The following is a 14331-nucleotide window of genomic DNA, read 5'->3' on the forward strand; positions in this document are numbered from 1 at the left end:
GGCTAGCACTCCGCAAAGGAGTTGCTTGTGGGCGCGATGAAGAACCATGGGCTGTACAGCTGTCACCTTCACGGCGGCTCTTTACCTCCGGTTTGATTTACAAATTTCAAACCTTCGGACGACAAGTCACTTTCAGTAGTCCCCCTGAACACCCGAGTAATCAAGGAATCTGATGGTCTTTTTCGATGTTCTTATATCTCTCTGCATCCGAACAACTGGAGCGATCTTTTCTATAACAGAAGTGTGAGACGAGGACCCAGGGAGCATCGAAATCACTCATCGTCGAATGATGCTGTGGTTGTTGCCTTTGGCACCTATCGGGTACGATTTCCTTCTTCAATGAACATTTTTCATTACTTCGTCTTGACACTCCGCGCGTCGCAGAAGAAAATTTTGTAGAAGAATTTCACTGATCGGCAGCCTTTGCCACCATTTCTGATTTTACAAATATCACACTTCCATTTCGCAAAACACTTCTGATCATTCCTTGAACACACGAATAACCTAGGAACCTGATTCAAGATGTCTTATCAGAAGTCCCTGTCTGGGTCCCATACCCAGGCTGTGCGTAGTAGGGGTTAGTCACACTCGCGACTCGTCGATCACCACACAAGAGATACTGATCCAGTTATGGCAGGCAAGGCCCAGTGACTCAACTTGACAACAGATGTTCTTGCTTGTCCGTCCATAGGATCCGAATGATCGTCCCCTAGACCTGCCTAATTTTGCAGATGGCAAGGAGAATGGTCAAATCCTGCATGTTTCCTGAACCGTCAGTCGGATTTTTTTATAAGTTGGTGATGCGCTCTACGTGTCTGTGGGTGCCTTCGTTATCCTCCGTAATTGCCCCACTTTACCTGCGTACATTTGGATATCTCGCTTCTGACTCCACAATGTGTCGGTTGAAAAATTTCGTCTCATCGTAGATTCATTCCTCGCATTATGATCGAGCTGCTGGTTCTTTAACTCGCTCTGCCATCACACGACGACTTTTAATAGTTCACAAGTATCTGAATATATTTACAATGTTCGCTGCTCTAACTTCGCACCGAACCGTTGTGCATCGTCAGTACTCTGAGCAGGGTACATACTGAGATATATACTGAGACATAGGGAAGCCTGATTTCTTAGAATGGTCACAGGCCTCGCACAAATCAATCTCATCCAAGCGTGACCCAACCACACAACTCCATCCTCTGACTGATCTCCGTGGGCATCCGCAATACCATCTCCTTGTGCAGTTCATTGGCATTGCAACTTTCCGAACAATCCCTCCCGTCCTGCAAAGATGCAAACCGTCGGCGGTCGCTCAGCACGGAAATAGTACATGTTGACGAGCACAGTCAACCTAGTAGTATCAGACAGTGAAGTCGGTCTCCATTTTGAAAAGAAATTGTAGTCCAATACATACGAAATGCCAATGAAAACCGCTTGGATCCATAATCAATGCATCTACAGTATTTCTATTGTCTTGACGTCCATCAAGTCCCGAACGGAAACCCCATCTTTGACTTGCGCAATAATATCACGATCTGATGCGACCCTCTTGTATTCTCCGCCGCGCTGCCGCACTAGTAAAAATGCGCCAAAAGGCTGCCCAAGAAGAACAAGTAACCGTAATGCTCGCGATTCTGGATCATCCACCTCCTGTTTTACAACAGAACGGCTAAGTGAATCGTCCAACGGAGAAGGCGGCGTCCAATAATCTTCTTCATTCTCCGCAAAGTCTGGTAGCTCAAGAAGAAACCGATCCCAGGGACGGACAAGCATCAAAGTTTGCTGATTGGGCCTTGTCCGCGAGAACTGAACAATCGGCTCTTTGGTGGTGATGAGCAGGTCGTCAAGTCCGTCTGCCTTGACTTCATATCGAGTCTCCTGGGATGTACCGTAGCTCAGATTGACTTCTGTAACGCGGAATGTTATGCAAGGCAGACGCAATCTGCAGTTTGTGAAACGAGCAACGCTTGTGTTGTCAAGCCGGTCGTAAAGTTCCGAAGCCAAATCCACAACCATGGGATTCTTTCGCAGGGAGGAGATAATTGTCTGAATCTGATCTTCGGACAAAGATGGAAAGGTACGTGGAGGAGTGGAATAAGAAGTAATATAGGCCGGAAGACAGCTGTTGAACTCGGAAGGTTGTCCGACCCAGTCAAGGACGGCGATGTCCCCCGACCGGGCCACGATCTCCTGCAAGAGTCGCCCGAGCACGTTCTGCTTCTTCTCGCCATAAATGACAGGTAGGTGGACACCGAAGATACCAAACAATGAGTACGCGACGTCTTCTTGCAATGTGGTGACACGAGATGACGCCCACTGAAGTCTCTGTCAAGCGTCGCTCATCCCAGGACGAAAGGATATCAGGGCCTGTGCATCTATTCCTGTTGCTTCCTCTAACTCCTGCATGATTACGGGGGACTCTTTGTGGTTGGGAGAGCGATCGCCCAGATATAATGACCAATCCTTTTGATAGAAGATAACAACTCTCGAAGCGACGGATTCTTGAAAGGTCCATCCTCGCTTGTTCCAAGCACTCCTCGCCAATGCGCCGGGTTGGGATGAAGGAGGGACATCGCCGAGGTAGACGATGGTAAGCGCTGAATGACGATACCAGACGAACATAGAGTTGACCGATTCTTGAAGCTCAGTGTTGCTCTTCTTGTCGATGCAGCACGTGTCCATCCAAGCCCAGCGATATCCAGCATCACGAGCGACATTGCAGAACGACTGCAGTTTCGCGATCCCAGCAAGTCCCTTTAACTCACGCACATCTTTATCTTGAATGTCGTGCAGTAGCGCCTCCATCTCCTCCCACCTGTGTGATAACAGGACGCAACGGAAGTACGTTGCCACTACATCTTTGATGCGCTCTGCTCGGAGATTCGAATCCTTCATTGGAAATGAGATAAGCTCGTTGTACTCTGGACCCATTTTGAAGGCGTTTATTTGTGCCGCTCTATCGCACAAAAGACCCGTGGAGGTATTCAGTAGACGTAGCGGGGCATATTCGAGTTCAATCCGAATAACTCTTTGAATGGTGTCTTCTGCTTCCGATGGAGAGACATACTGCTGACGCAGATCTACAGAACGAGATCAGCATTTCGAGATCATACAGAGGTTTCCCATGGCTTACCTCGTATCTGAGCTTCGGGAGAATCGTCCAACTTGGACAACATGATTTTGAAGGCCTCAATAGCTTCGTTGTAACGTTGCGCGCCACGCAGCGCTGTATGCATCAACTCGTATCCAACGTGAGATGAAGGATCGAGTTCGATGACCTATGCATCACCGAAGTCAACACGGGCTGTGGAAACATAGATGCCATCGCACCTTTCGCGCATCGAGAAGTGCTTCTGTCCATAGCATTTTTGCCAACCTTGCCTTGCTGCGCTTTACAAAGATGGCAATGGATGCAAAAGTCAAGTCGATCACTGCCGAGTAGAGCGCAATCGCCCTATCATAATCGCTTGCAGCAAAGGCAGTATCTCCATTGGTAAGACAGAGCGCGCTGTATTCTTCCGTGAAAGCTGAGTGAAATGTGGGTGAGGATTGTAGCCTGGGCGATATTATGAACTCCGGACTTACCATTGGACCACTCAAGGTATTCGGCCTTGGTATTTTCATCACTCGAAATCATGATATACTGGTACGATCTCACGGCATCTGGAAGTTTACGTGCCCGAAGGAGTGCATCCCAACGTTTCTGGTGCGCAGTGAGCCACAACGAGTTAAGATCCCAACCGAAGAGCTGAACAAGAGACCTGGTTATGAAAAGCGTATCGAATATGTATTGACGTACCATCACTAAATCCTCGTAAATTTCATGAATGTGCGATTTTGATGATAAAGTACTGCAGTCAACAGCGACAGTGAAATGGTCAGCAGCTTCGTCGTGACGTGCGTCTTCGAAGGCTTTGAGTCCAAGTTGAACATGTAGATATGCCTAATATGCAAGTTGCAAAGATTAGCATTGATGCAGATGACCCAGCGTGGCTGGATGAAACCTACTTGCACTATACGACATGCGCGAGTGTCGGCATTCGGACAACCGGTAGCGAGTTCTTTGAGGAGCAGGTTTGCCTCGTCATGTTGATCTGCATTGAAGAGCGCGATGGCCTGAGATACACGATGCGGGGGGAAGTATGTGAGGTAAATGTAATACACTTACCTTGATCAAGAGCAGAAAATGAACCATATCTGAATCTTGGTCCGTGTACATGGATGCAACATCAAATGCTGCCCTCGCATCCGGGATGTGGTCTTTTCCACAGAGTGCAATACCCTTGGAGATATAGCCTGTCAACGAGGGCTCAATGCTGATGGACTGTGTCACCGTCGAGTGAGCCATTCATATAGGGGGGCAATGATGGATCGCTGAATCTCACCTTGATTGCGTCCTGAAGGGCGCGGTCCCAATCGTGTTTTCGCGCCATAATGAATGAGCGATGGGCGTAGGAAGTATGGTTGTTCGGATCAGTATCGATATCTTGCGTGAGTAGTTCTTCAGCGGTAGATAAGTCACCGTCCATACATGCATTGCGGGCTGTCGTGATAGCTAGGATCTGCACGGAATATGCTCGAATTGCCATGGTATATGAGTCAAGGACAGAAACATGCCTTTGAATTGATATTCTGAGGTAATGCCCACTGTGAGATCATGTTATCACCACCTCCACTGAAGATGTGTTGGCCGTCTATGGAGAAAGTGACGCATGTCGTGTAGGATGAGTGCTTGATGATGTCAATGATTCGTCGATTTGAGAGCCGCCAGAGAATAACGCGCTTGTCATCAATTGCGGATGCGACGACTGTGCCAGCAGGATTGATGGTGATGCCATTGGTTTTGTGATAGTGGCCCATCCAGGAATTGCCGACCTGCGGCTTCCATGTTGTGGTATCCCATTCACATAGATTGTACACGCCACCTGTGAGAAGGCGTGTACCGTCGAGGGTCCATGCAACTGAGTTGTAGCCCTCGAAGGATGCGACACATTCCCTTGTGGCTGAATTGTGAATTTCGATGACGTTGTATATACGGTGGCAATAAGTTCTCCAGACGGCGAATACCGTACGCATTTGACAGAGTGAGCACACTTGATTGGATCCCCTTGTTGTTGCCAGGTTTTGGTACTCCACAGTTTCATCACGTGTGCACCAGTGACTAGCACTGTTCCATCGGGAGAAAAATCCAACGAGCTGATATAATATTTGGAGTGGGCTTCGATTTTGGTGAGTGATTCGCCAGTTTCTCCGTGCCAGACGATGAGTACTCCGCTGTCATCACCGCTTGCTATCAATTGCCCATCTCGCGATAACGCCAATGCCCCCACCATCTCGGGATGCCCCTCCATCTTCATCAACACAACACCTGTTGTCAAGTCCCACAGACGAAGTGTCTTGTCGTACGAGCCCGTAACCATCCGTCGTTTATCGGGGAAAACTACAACTGCAGCTACACGTTTTTCATGGCCTTTGAACTCTCGCAGGGGCATTGTGATTGGAACAAGGTGCGACATTTTACTCGAGGTTGATTGAGCACGGTCGAGGTGAACTTTGGAGGGGGTTTTTGTCCTTCTCTACGTTGCAGAGGTGTGTGTATCGTGCGTTTTATGGTGCTTCACTGCCTCGAACTGCCTTGTTTTAATAGACGCCCAGGACACTTATTATTATCAAGGCTGTTCGCCTGCATCGCCATTACAGCAAGAATGTGCCCTATTGTCATACTCGCCGTCCTCGACAGTATGCCCTCCCAAAACCTCTGCGGTGCGTACATGCGTCCCACTCTTTTCTTCAAAGCTTCCAAAATGTATCCCGTTGTATCCAATCAAGCAGTCGGTGCTTCCCAGCGCTTGAATCTGACTATCTATCCTGCATAATACTTGTTTTTTGTGTTGAACAGGTACTCCAGCACATCACCATGTCACTCCTTCGAGTGCATGCATGCAGCTTATCGCAATATTACCATTTATTCAAGACCTGTCTGTGCACCGGATGCAGCCGGAGTTCTCTCAGTTTTGGCGTGTCACTAATTCTAAACAGGAGTCCAGTGCGGCTCTTTCTAGCAATATTGCAACAAACCTTCTTGCAGCTCAGTCCTTTCAGTGTGGGGGTACTGAAGAATCCCTCTTGTACGGTTGTGATCGTGCTAGGTTTTGACGAGGAAATAAGCACATTGTTGGTAATATCCTTGAACCAAAATGAAATTCTGCATAGCTTGAACATCTGAAGGGTCCGTCTTCCCCGGGATACAGAAATAATGGAGGAAATCGCTTGCTTGTTGGCTCCTCGCTATTACCACCTACATCCAAACCACAAGGCTCGCGTCTCTTTTGTCTTCCTACTCTCAACCTCAGCTCTCAGACCTTCCCATATCGAGAGTATGAACGAGTGCCTCCGGAACAGTCTCATCTAACCCAGGATAGAGGTCACAAAGATCACAAAACAACACAAGGTGCATCTCAACATCCACCACAGCCGCACTGGTCTACACATCAGCCGAGTCATGGAGAGCACTGATGGTGCGAATGACTGACGCATCTTCCAGCTCTAAATGCGTCCTACACAGCCGTGGGTACTACTACGCATGGCTGATGACTGCAGGCTGGTTTGTGTTATGTTTCACTCTAAGTCAGGAGATGGTGAGGACGAATCGGGCCGCCAAGATGTCTTGAATCACGAGTATAGGAGTGAAGGTTCACCCAAGCCCAACCCGAGCCTACCGCTTCATGATGGTTTATTCTACAAAGCGATTTGTAAGGGAGGCACGCTACCTCGACTTTAAGTACGCCTACGACTCTCATGCTCTAGCATAGGCCCCTCAAGTAACAACTGAAAAGCCGATTCATCGGTAAGTTTGCGGTACCCTGATGGAAGGTAAAGCGAGTAGATCCCCTCAAAGCACCTCTCTACAAGGTCCCAGGACTTTTTGTGCGATACAGATGGATGCACATCTCTGATCCCCCCTGACCAAAAGTGGGCCTTTTCCTTTGCGCATGCACGAGCATCCACTTTCAGCCATTCTTCCAATGGTCTGTTCTTGCTGAGGAGGTTTCCACCTTCATACCGAAGACAGACCCAAGTGAGGACCCAGATCAACGATTCAGCATCATGCGCATACACGTGCTCAACTTTGCCTGCCATGGCTGCTGGTGAAAGAAGGTTTACCGCCATGAATGGTACCGTTCCTGTGCGCTCGAGGCCCCTGGGACCATCACGTTCAAACGACGATAAGTCGTAGTCGTTGAGAACGCCTATGTATTGACCGCGTAAGCGGTACACCATGAGGTTGCTAGGGCTGACATCCCGATGAAGCACGCCTCCCTTCCACAGGGCGTGATGACCTGTCGAGTGGTGGATGAATGATGAAGAGCAGGGGAAAGGGGAAAAAAAACTTACACTTCACAACTTGCCACCATGCGGCAAGGAACTCCTCGCCAGAAAGCGTCGTGATTGGGATAAGCTTTCTGGATACGGTGATGTGCAGGACACGGCTGCCCTGTTCGGCCCGTTCAGCGTCCTTCAGTCCTAGTGCGACTCTGATTTTGGACGTGGATATATCTTTAAACTTGTGGAACAAGGCCAACTCTAGGACGTGGCCTCGCACATCCGGATCTGTCTGTGCAATCTTGTAGACCTCGTTGAGGATGATGTCTAGCTCGCTCTGACGCGTTTCTTCTGGCCAATAGAGCTTGGCCACCAGTTCAGGTGATTCGTTGAGAAAATAGGGATCCGGCTGCAGACATGATAGTGCCTTGCTCTTTACTGAAAGCACGATAGTTGCACGTCCGCATGTACCGAGGTGAGTCACGCACTCCTTGGACTTCACATCCAACTCAAGGTCGATTTGGGTATCCTCAATCATCACCTTTCCCGAAAATCTGGGCTCAGGCACAAACACGCGGTTAAGGCCCCACTGTTCGTATCCCATCCGCTGCGTGACGAGAAGCAAGACAAACCAGCGTGGAAGGTCCCGAACGAAGTCGAGTAGCTTTGATTTCTCGCTGACAGAAAGGTATTGAGAAGAACCTGTGCATCTTGCGAGGGGTTCTTGCAGCATCATACCTGCCTCACACTTCTCCCAGTTTTGGACGTCCCTCGCGATCCATGGACGGACATTATTGACTCTGCAAAATTCACTGATATGGGTGATGGTGGCAAGAATAAAAGGAAAATTTGACGCACTCAACGCCAACAGTACTGATATGTTCGCTGACAACGGCGGAACCGACTGCGAGTGAGGTGGACTTGAGTCCAGCCTCCGAGTGGGCAGACAAGGCGGAGTTACGGGGAGGTATCTTGTGTACGGTGGGGCCAGCATTGTCGACCATGATGATGAGGCCTAAGGATGCTGAGATAGAAAGGAAAGTGAGTTGAGAATCAGAATACGCAAACCTGTGCTAGCTTTTAAACTGGCAAAACACCATTGTTGAATATTTCAAGTCAAGGTCCACAATTGATAATCGATAAGTAGCTGAACGAAGTTGATGGCAGAGCCAGACTCACGGTTCAGTAAACGATGACCGAGTTCGTGACAACGACAATTATGTAATCACCTTCGACATGAATCCGCCGGTTCAGTTCACTCCCGCCGACAATCCAAATCATGTGTATCCCTGGATTTCCTACTTAATCCCTCTTTTTTTCTTTGGCATATATCCAACACGTACCGGTTGCAATCTCAATAAACAAGGTTTGCTATAGGTATAAAGTTTTACCTCGCATCGCATAGGATTCTCAGGCTGGCACTCCGCAAAGGAGTGACTTGTGGGCGCAGCGTTGAAGAACCATACTGTACAGCTGTCACCTTCACGGCGGCCCTTTACCTCCGTTTTGATTTACAATTTTCCGGACGATATGTCACTCCCCCTGAACACGCGAGCAATCAAGGAATCTGAATCTGATACGGTCTTTCTCGATGTTCTTTTTAGATATCTCTCTCTGCATCCGAACAACTGCACTACTGCGCGATCGTTTTCCATGCAACGGAAGCGGGAGAGAGGGACTATCGAAATCACTGATCGGCAGCCTTTGCCTCCATTTCGCAGAACACTTCTTATCATTCCTTGAACACACGAAGAACCAAGGAACCTGATTCAAGATATCTTATCAGAAGTCCCTGTCTGTGTCCCATAACCGGGCTGTGCGTAGTAGGGGTCAGTCAGACTCGCGACTCGTCGATCGCCACACAAGAAATGCTGATAGTGACTCTTTTTATGAGTCGTTGATGTACTCTACGTGTCTGTGGGTGCCTTCGACATCCTCCGTAATTGCCCCACTTTACTATTTTTGCTGTTCCCCACCATTGTGCTCGAGATGCGTACATTTTGATGTCTCGCTTCTGACTGCACAATGTGTCGGTTGAAACTCATCGTCGATTCATTAACATTCCTCATGCAGAAGGCATTCCTCGCATTATGATCGAGCTGTCGGTTCTTTAACCCCTCTCGCTCTGCCATCCCATGACGACTTTTAATAGTTCACAAGTATCTGAATGTATTTACGATGTGCGCTGCTTCAGCTTCGCACCGAACTCTTGTGTATCGTCAACTGTACATTTTTTTCCAATACATAAATATAAATATATAGATCTGCCGGCGAAGTGTATCGTACTCTGAGCAAGGTACATAGTGAAATGTATAGTGAGACATAGGGATGCCTGATTTCTTAGAATGGTCACAGGCCTCATACAAATCAATCTCATCCAAGCGCGACCCAACCACACAACTCCATCCTCTGACTGATCTCCGTGGGCATCCGCAACACCATCTCCTTATGCAGTTCATTGGCCTTGCAGCTCTCTGAACAAAGCACAAACCTCCCAAGCCCTCCCTCCCGTCCTGCGAAGATGCAAACCGTCGGCGGTCGCTCAGCACGGAAATAGTACATGGTCGACGAGCATGTGTCGATGAGCGTGTACATATGTCCCGGTCCACTCTTCTCTTGTTCCTTCGCATCCTTATATTGCTCGTCTGAACCTATCCGTCTCGAGAATTGTTCCGGCTTCGAGAACAGTGAACCACTCGGGGTGAAATACATCCTTGGGAAGTGTGCAACTGTACCTCCGTATAAGTGACTCTCTACCGTTCCTCTATCAACCACTCCTTTGACCCCGATCAACCACGGTTGTTTGTCGATTATACGCCCAGATTTGCTATAGAGAAACATTCGAGGGGAAAGGAACAGGAGAAGGAGTCCGATTACAATGAGTACTAAACCTCCTGTTCTGCTGGTATGCGGTATAATTCCTAACCCAATGACAATGAACGGCCAGGAGAAATACGGTATGGAACCGACAATCTTCCTCCTCAGCGAAAACGTAGTCGCAAATGGAATCTCCGGGAAGTCCTTCCACCTGATGGCTGCCGCCCGACAGCCGTCCAAAACGAGAGCTCCGTTCTCTGTCACACCAGCGACTTGGATCTCCGGAACAATGTCCCAAAGATTCGCGTCATAGATATCACTGTCAGCGTACCAGCACGCTCCTGGGGTGGTGGTTGAGGGAAACATGGACACCATGCGATCAGCAATGCGGTCGCTATCGTTGGCCATTGACAACCTCGCGAGTGCGCGTAACTCATCTTCATCGTGATTCGGTTGAATGCGGTGCTCAAAAAAGCCCATGAGCGCATAGACTTGTTCCGCTTTGTGTGGCTTGTACCCCCCGCCGGTGACAGGTCCCCCACCTATCATGTGCGACTTTGGAGGGGGTGGAGGGCCAGAAGGTGTTGGAAAACCTGCCATAGCGCGCCTCCATATAGCTTTTTTCAACAGTGTCAAGCGTTCTAGCCTCTCAAGCGGATCCTTCCCATTGGCGTATGCATTGACAATCGCTTGTTCATCTTCGGAGTCCGTATAGGCCAGGTTAGCCAGCTGAAACAACGACAACGACTCGACCTCTTCCCGATCCCGGAACTTGTAACAAAGCCGAGAACTCAGGAGGGCTTCTGGAAAAGTCCATACCCGTCCGCCCCAGCTCCTCCAGCACTTGTCCTCTCCAGAGTCAGCTCTCCCGAGCATGATCAAAGTCGTCTCCGCTCTACGGTAGACGTCTGACATGCAATACACATCCAGATTCTCCTCTGATGGAGTCTCCCCTAGACACTCCAAGTCGAGCCAATAGGCATTGAATTGCTGTCCGAGCACCGCCGCACGAACGTCGTCTGTAAACTGTGCCTTTTCTTTCTTCTCACGTGGGCCCCAAGAGTAGACGTCGCTTGCGCGGTAAGAGATGGCAATATATTTAGCGTGGATGATGATATCGCGATCTACGCATCGAACCCACTCCTTCTTGTTTGGGCTGCGGATCATGAGAATTCGAGGGTAACAAGCATGTGTACGGGTATTGATCTCGGTTTCCTCTTTAATGCGCGATGAATGCTCCATGCGAGAACGAGCTGCCCATAGCTGACCCTGAAACTGGCGAAGATACGGTTTGTAGTATCCTGTGTTATACGACGAATCAGTATCGTCTTCAGAGTCATCACTAGCGTTGAAATAAAGTTCCACGAGGAACCAGACGATTGGCCACAATAGCTTCAGTGCGAACCACACTGATTTTCCGATCCACTCGAAAATAATCCATCCTTTGAAAGGTGAATGGGTTAGCAGCCATATGGCGAGTTTGCTGGCGTCGTTGGTGTGATTTTTGATGGCAACTTCAAATTTGCCAGAGGGTGTGACGGCTTGCACGATAAGCTTTCGGCAGATTCCAGTGGTAGGGCTGATGTATCTCTGCTCTTGACCGTGCGTTGTCAATATTCCTATGTCATTGGAGCAAGTGATGTTTGGGTCTTGATGCGTGAGTGGGAGCCAGTGCATCCTGACTGTTCCTGTAAAAGCGTCGATATGATGATGAGTGCGAAGACTACAGGACCTTCGAGCTGTGAACTAGACTTACAGCGGGGAGAGAGTCACAAGCAGGGTGTTACTTCTCACAGCGATGCCCCAGTATTACCTTTATACATTTCAGGTACTGTAACTCTGGATTTTTAGATTGCACATTGCAACTACTACCATGGCGGTTGCAAAGTCAGAAACCTCATCTGATTGGACCGTAAGGTCCCGAACAAGATATCGACCAGCGGTGTCATCAGATGCCTGTTATATCATGATATCACGGAGTAACATAGCTCTGAGGGACTTGCAGAAGACAATGAGAATATCTGAACATGAGTAAACACCAGTGCAGGAAGGTGGCACAGCAGCAAAAAAATAGTTTGTCATTCTTTCATTCTTGTGGCAATTTGTTTGATTTCTATAACACACCTGCACTTAGCAACCTGTAACGCGTCACGGTTGAGTATACGATCATTCACTTCAGGGATACTGATGGTGACTAGCCTATCACTGTCAGATTTTGGACCCGTCGAAAAACTATCGTGGAACATTTGTATCTCTGTTTGGTATAGTCTCGGTCGAACAGCATTGAGCGAGGGACTCAGTCATAGTGTCATGGTGACTACTACTGATGGTACTGGGGCGATCAGGCAGAGCCTGGCAGAGCATGCACATAAGTTGCGTCCGCAGCATCGAATATTTCATTCCTCACATACCATGACAGCGTCAATCAATGCATCAGCAAAAGGACTACACGAGTTAGCAAGAGAGTACCAAGAGTACGAACGACAGATACTCACCTCAGCGATGATGTTAGGACAATGTTGAGGTGAAAACGGCAAAGGCGCCATGATAAGTAACTATGCGGATCTGTGGCTGAGTGTTAATACTGTATAGCACATACATAGCACCTCAGCCATGATGCGCTCACTGGTATAGCCTCGGTTTATGTATAGTACATACAAGCGCTTTATTCACCTTCCGACGTTACGTTTGCTGTTGTTTTCATCATCATCTTCTTCTTCTCTTGGAAATATCGTTCGAATGTGTCAGCGACGTCATACTCTTGAATGCGCGGTATATAGCTGTCCGTGTGTGAACGAATATGTGCGCAGGTCAAGCACGACTTTTCAAGCGTAAGCCCTTGACATCCGATGAGTGTTGTCGCATAAAGAGGTCGCAGGGGAAACTGTTTGCGATTTCGGTCCAGCTTGAATGCGCTGATCTGATTGAAAGAGAAGATCATGATGGGATGCGGACAATGTATCTCTCCGGTATGAGGAAGTTGATGAGCGATCGCAATGCTGTGCAGGTCAGAGTACGCATTGGAAAAGTGGAGCACAATTTGCAAAAGGAAGAGTAGAGACATGGAGATAAGCGAAGAAGTTCCGGCGGGATCAGATATCAAACATCCATCGTGTAGTTATGTGAGCGTAGTTGCGGCAGCCAAACTTGAATAGCACCTAGCTCAGTCAGCCTCAGTGCTCAGCGCTGCAGCGCTCAGCCATGATGCGCTTACATATTGACATAGCCTCGCTGCCAATCAAAACACCTTGGCCTACTAGGTTTACTCCGCAGACGAACAAGGCAGGCGCATGTGCTACATTACGTAACTACGACGACCACCAGTTCCTGACTCCGCCGGCCATTTTCAACACTCATTTTGCAACACGCCTACTATGTCAAGAGTCAAGACCTACAACAGTATTTGTTCCAGGGGCTAACCCACTTCTCTGGGCAGTGAGTCACTCTCTGTTCCGTGCGTTGGCTTATCCTTTCCCGCAGTGTGCGATGTTCGTCTGAAAAGTCTCGTGCCACTGTTGTCCACCGTATGCGGTTCCCCATACTACCTCAGGTTGCCCCATTTACTACGATGCACTTTCTTACTTTGAATATCATTCATTGCGCTTCGAATTCTCCGGTCGTTGGCTTCCGTGATCTTTCGTTGAGCACCGTGGTCATTGTGGTTCGTGCACTGAGCTGTTTACAGGCTGTGTGTGGTTGGATGGCGAGTCGATTGTGGTGACTCACAACAAGGTGTCCGTGTCATCATCTCTTCTTGTCTTTCAGGCATCCGATCGGACCTACTGCGCTGTGCTGCATCGGTTGACTTCTTTCCAATGTTCTGATGTGGTGACATCTGCATCATTACCCTGCTTGTTTCCGGAAAAGCCCCACCGTAATCACAGAACATTTGAGCGGTTTGACGGCCCCCCCTTCTGGCTCCCTGCGCTGCCTCTCTGTTTGGCAGTCGTGTTCGTCGTACGAAAAGTGGTAACTTTTGCGTTATCTTACAGCGATTTCTCGACCTTCATGGGTGGTCCAGTGCTTTGTCGGTCGATGCTGTTTTGAAGGCATACTATCTAAGACTACCAAACGTTTACTAGCACACAGTCGTTCCGTTGTCCATCCTCGTTCTCATGCTAAGCCCGGTGACGGATTGGATTTTCACATTTGAGAACGCCTTTTGTCTCCGCAGTCAGCTTGCTCTCAAATTAT

General features: G+C 48.7%; 5 protein-coding genes across 5 annotated transcripts; all 5 read right to left on the reverse strand.

Moving 5' to 3' along the window:
* Positions 1-1352: 1352 nt before the first annotated feature.
* Positions 1353-4586, reverse strand: HD556DRAFT_1493021 (heterokaryon incompatibility protein-domain-containing protein; the record flags this gene model as incomplete). The annotated part of the gene is made up of 9 exons (XM_041308826.1): positions 1353-2322; positions 2410-3077; positions 3131-3275; positions 3328-3524; positions 3583-3745; positions 3797-3940; positions 4006-4113; positions 4166-4321; positions 4383-4586. The coding sequence occupies 9 exons, from the start codon at positions 4584-4586 to the stop codon at positions 1453-1455; spliced, it is 2655 nt and encodes an 884-aa protein (XP_041156581.1). The 3' UTR covers positions 1353-1452.
* Positions 4587-6963: 2377 nt separating this feature from the next.
* On the reverse strand, positions 6964-7642 carry HD556DRAFT_1190463 (uncharacterized protein; the record flags this gene model as incomplete). Its single annotated transcript, XM_041296156.1, has 2 exons — positions 6964-7337; positions 7393-7642. Coding segments are annotated over 2 exons (624 nt in total), but the record flags the coding sequence as incomplete, so codon positions are not given.
* On the reverse strand, positions 7516-8495 carry HD556DRAFT_776301 (uncharacterized protein). The gene is made up of 3 exons (XM_041311601.1): positions 8179-8495; positions 7809-8120; positions 7516-7758 (listed from the first exon to the last, which is right to left on the reverse strand). The coding sequence occupies exons 1-3, from the start codon at positions 8322-8324 to the stop codon at positions 7698-7700; spliced, it is 519 nt and encodes a 172-aa protein (XP_041156583.1). The 5' UTR covers positions 8325-8495; the 3' UTR covers positions 7516-7697.
* An 879-nt stretch (positions 8496-9374) lies between these two features.
* On the reverse strand, positions 9375-12180 carry HD556DRAFT_776123 (uncharacterized protein). Its single transcript, XM_041311599.1, has 2 exons — positions 11894-12180; positions 9375-11825 (listed from the first exon to the last, which is right to left on the reverse strand). The coding sequence occupies exon 2, from the start codon at positions 11812-11814 to the stop codon at positions 9694-9696; it is 2121 nt and encodes a 706-aa protein (XP_041156584.1). The 5' UTR covers positions 11815-11825; positions 11894-12180; the 3' UTR covers positions 9375-9693.
* Positions 12181-13389, reverse strand: HD556DRAFT_776249 (uncharacterized protein). Its single transcript, XM_041311600.1, has 5 exons — positions 13352-13389; positions 12811-13295; positions 12633-12702; positions 12545-12582; positions 12181-12489 (listed from the first exon to the last, which is right to left on the reverse strand). The coding sequence occupies exons 2-5, from the start codon at positions 13199-13201 to the stop codon at positions 12479-12481; spliced, it is 510 nt and encodes a 169-aa protein (XP_041156585.1). The 5' UTR covers positions 13202-13295; positions 13352-13389; the 3' UTR covers positions 12181-12478.
* Between the last annotated feature and the right edge of the window lie 942 nt (positions 13390-14331).

Source organism: Suillus plorans, assembly GCF_016647745.1.
Source record: "Suillus plorans strain S12 chromosome Unknown HD556scaffold_58, whole genome shotgun sequence".
Lineage (NCBI taxonomy): Eukaryota > Fungi > Basidiomycota > Agaricomycetes > Boletales > Suillaceae > Suillus > Suillus plorans.

What these genes read in the sequence shown, in the direction of transcription:
- HD556DRAFT_776249 (XM_041311600.1), bottom strand. Translation starts at nt 13,201, where the DNA reads ATGTCTCTACTCTTCCTTTTGCAAATTGTGCTCCACTTTTCCAATGCG. An exon ending in AGCAAACGTAACGTCGGAAG is followed by an intron (nt 12,703 to 12,810) that starts GTGAATAAAGCG and finishes ACTCAGCCACAG; the next exon opens with ATCCGCATAGTTACTTATCA. An exon ending in GTCCTAACATCATCGCTGAG is followed by an intron (nt 12,583 to 12,632) that starts GTGAGTATCTGT and finishes TAACTCGTGTAG; the next exon opens with TCCTTTTGCTGATGCATTGA.
- HD556DRAFT_776301 (XM_041311601.1), bottom strand. Translation starts at nt 8,324, where the DNA reads ATGGTCGACAATGCTGGCCCCACCGTACACAAGATACCTCCCCGTAAC. An exon ending in ATCAGTACTGTTGGCGTTGA is followed by an intron (nt 8,121 to 8,178) that starts GTGCGTCAAATT and finishes TGAATTTTGCAG; the next exon opens with AGTCAATAATGTCCGTCCAT. An exon ending in TTGGATGTGAAGTCCAAGGA is followed by an intron (nt 7,759 to 7,808) that starts GTGCGTGACTCA and finishes TCGTGCTTTCAG; the next exon opens with TAAAGAGCAAGGCACTATCA.
- HD556DRAFT_776123 (XM_041311599.1), bottom strand. Translation starts at nt 11,814, where the DNA reads ATGCACTGGCTCCCACTCACGCATCAAGACCCAAACATCACTTGCTCC.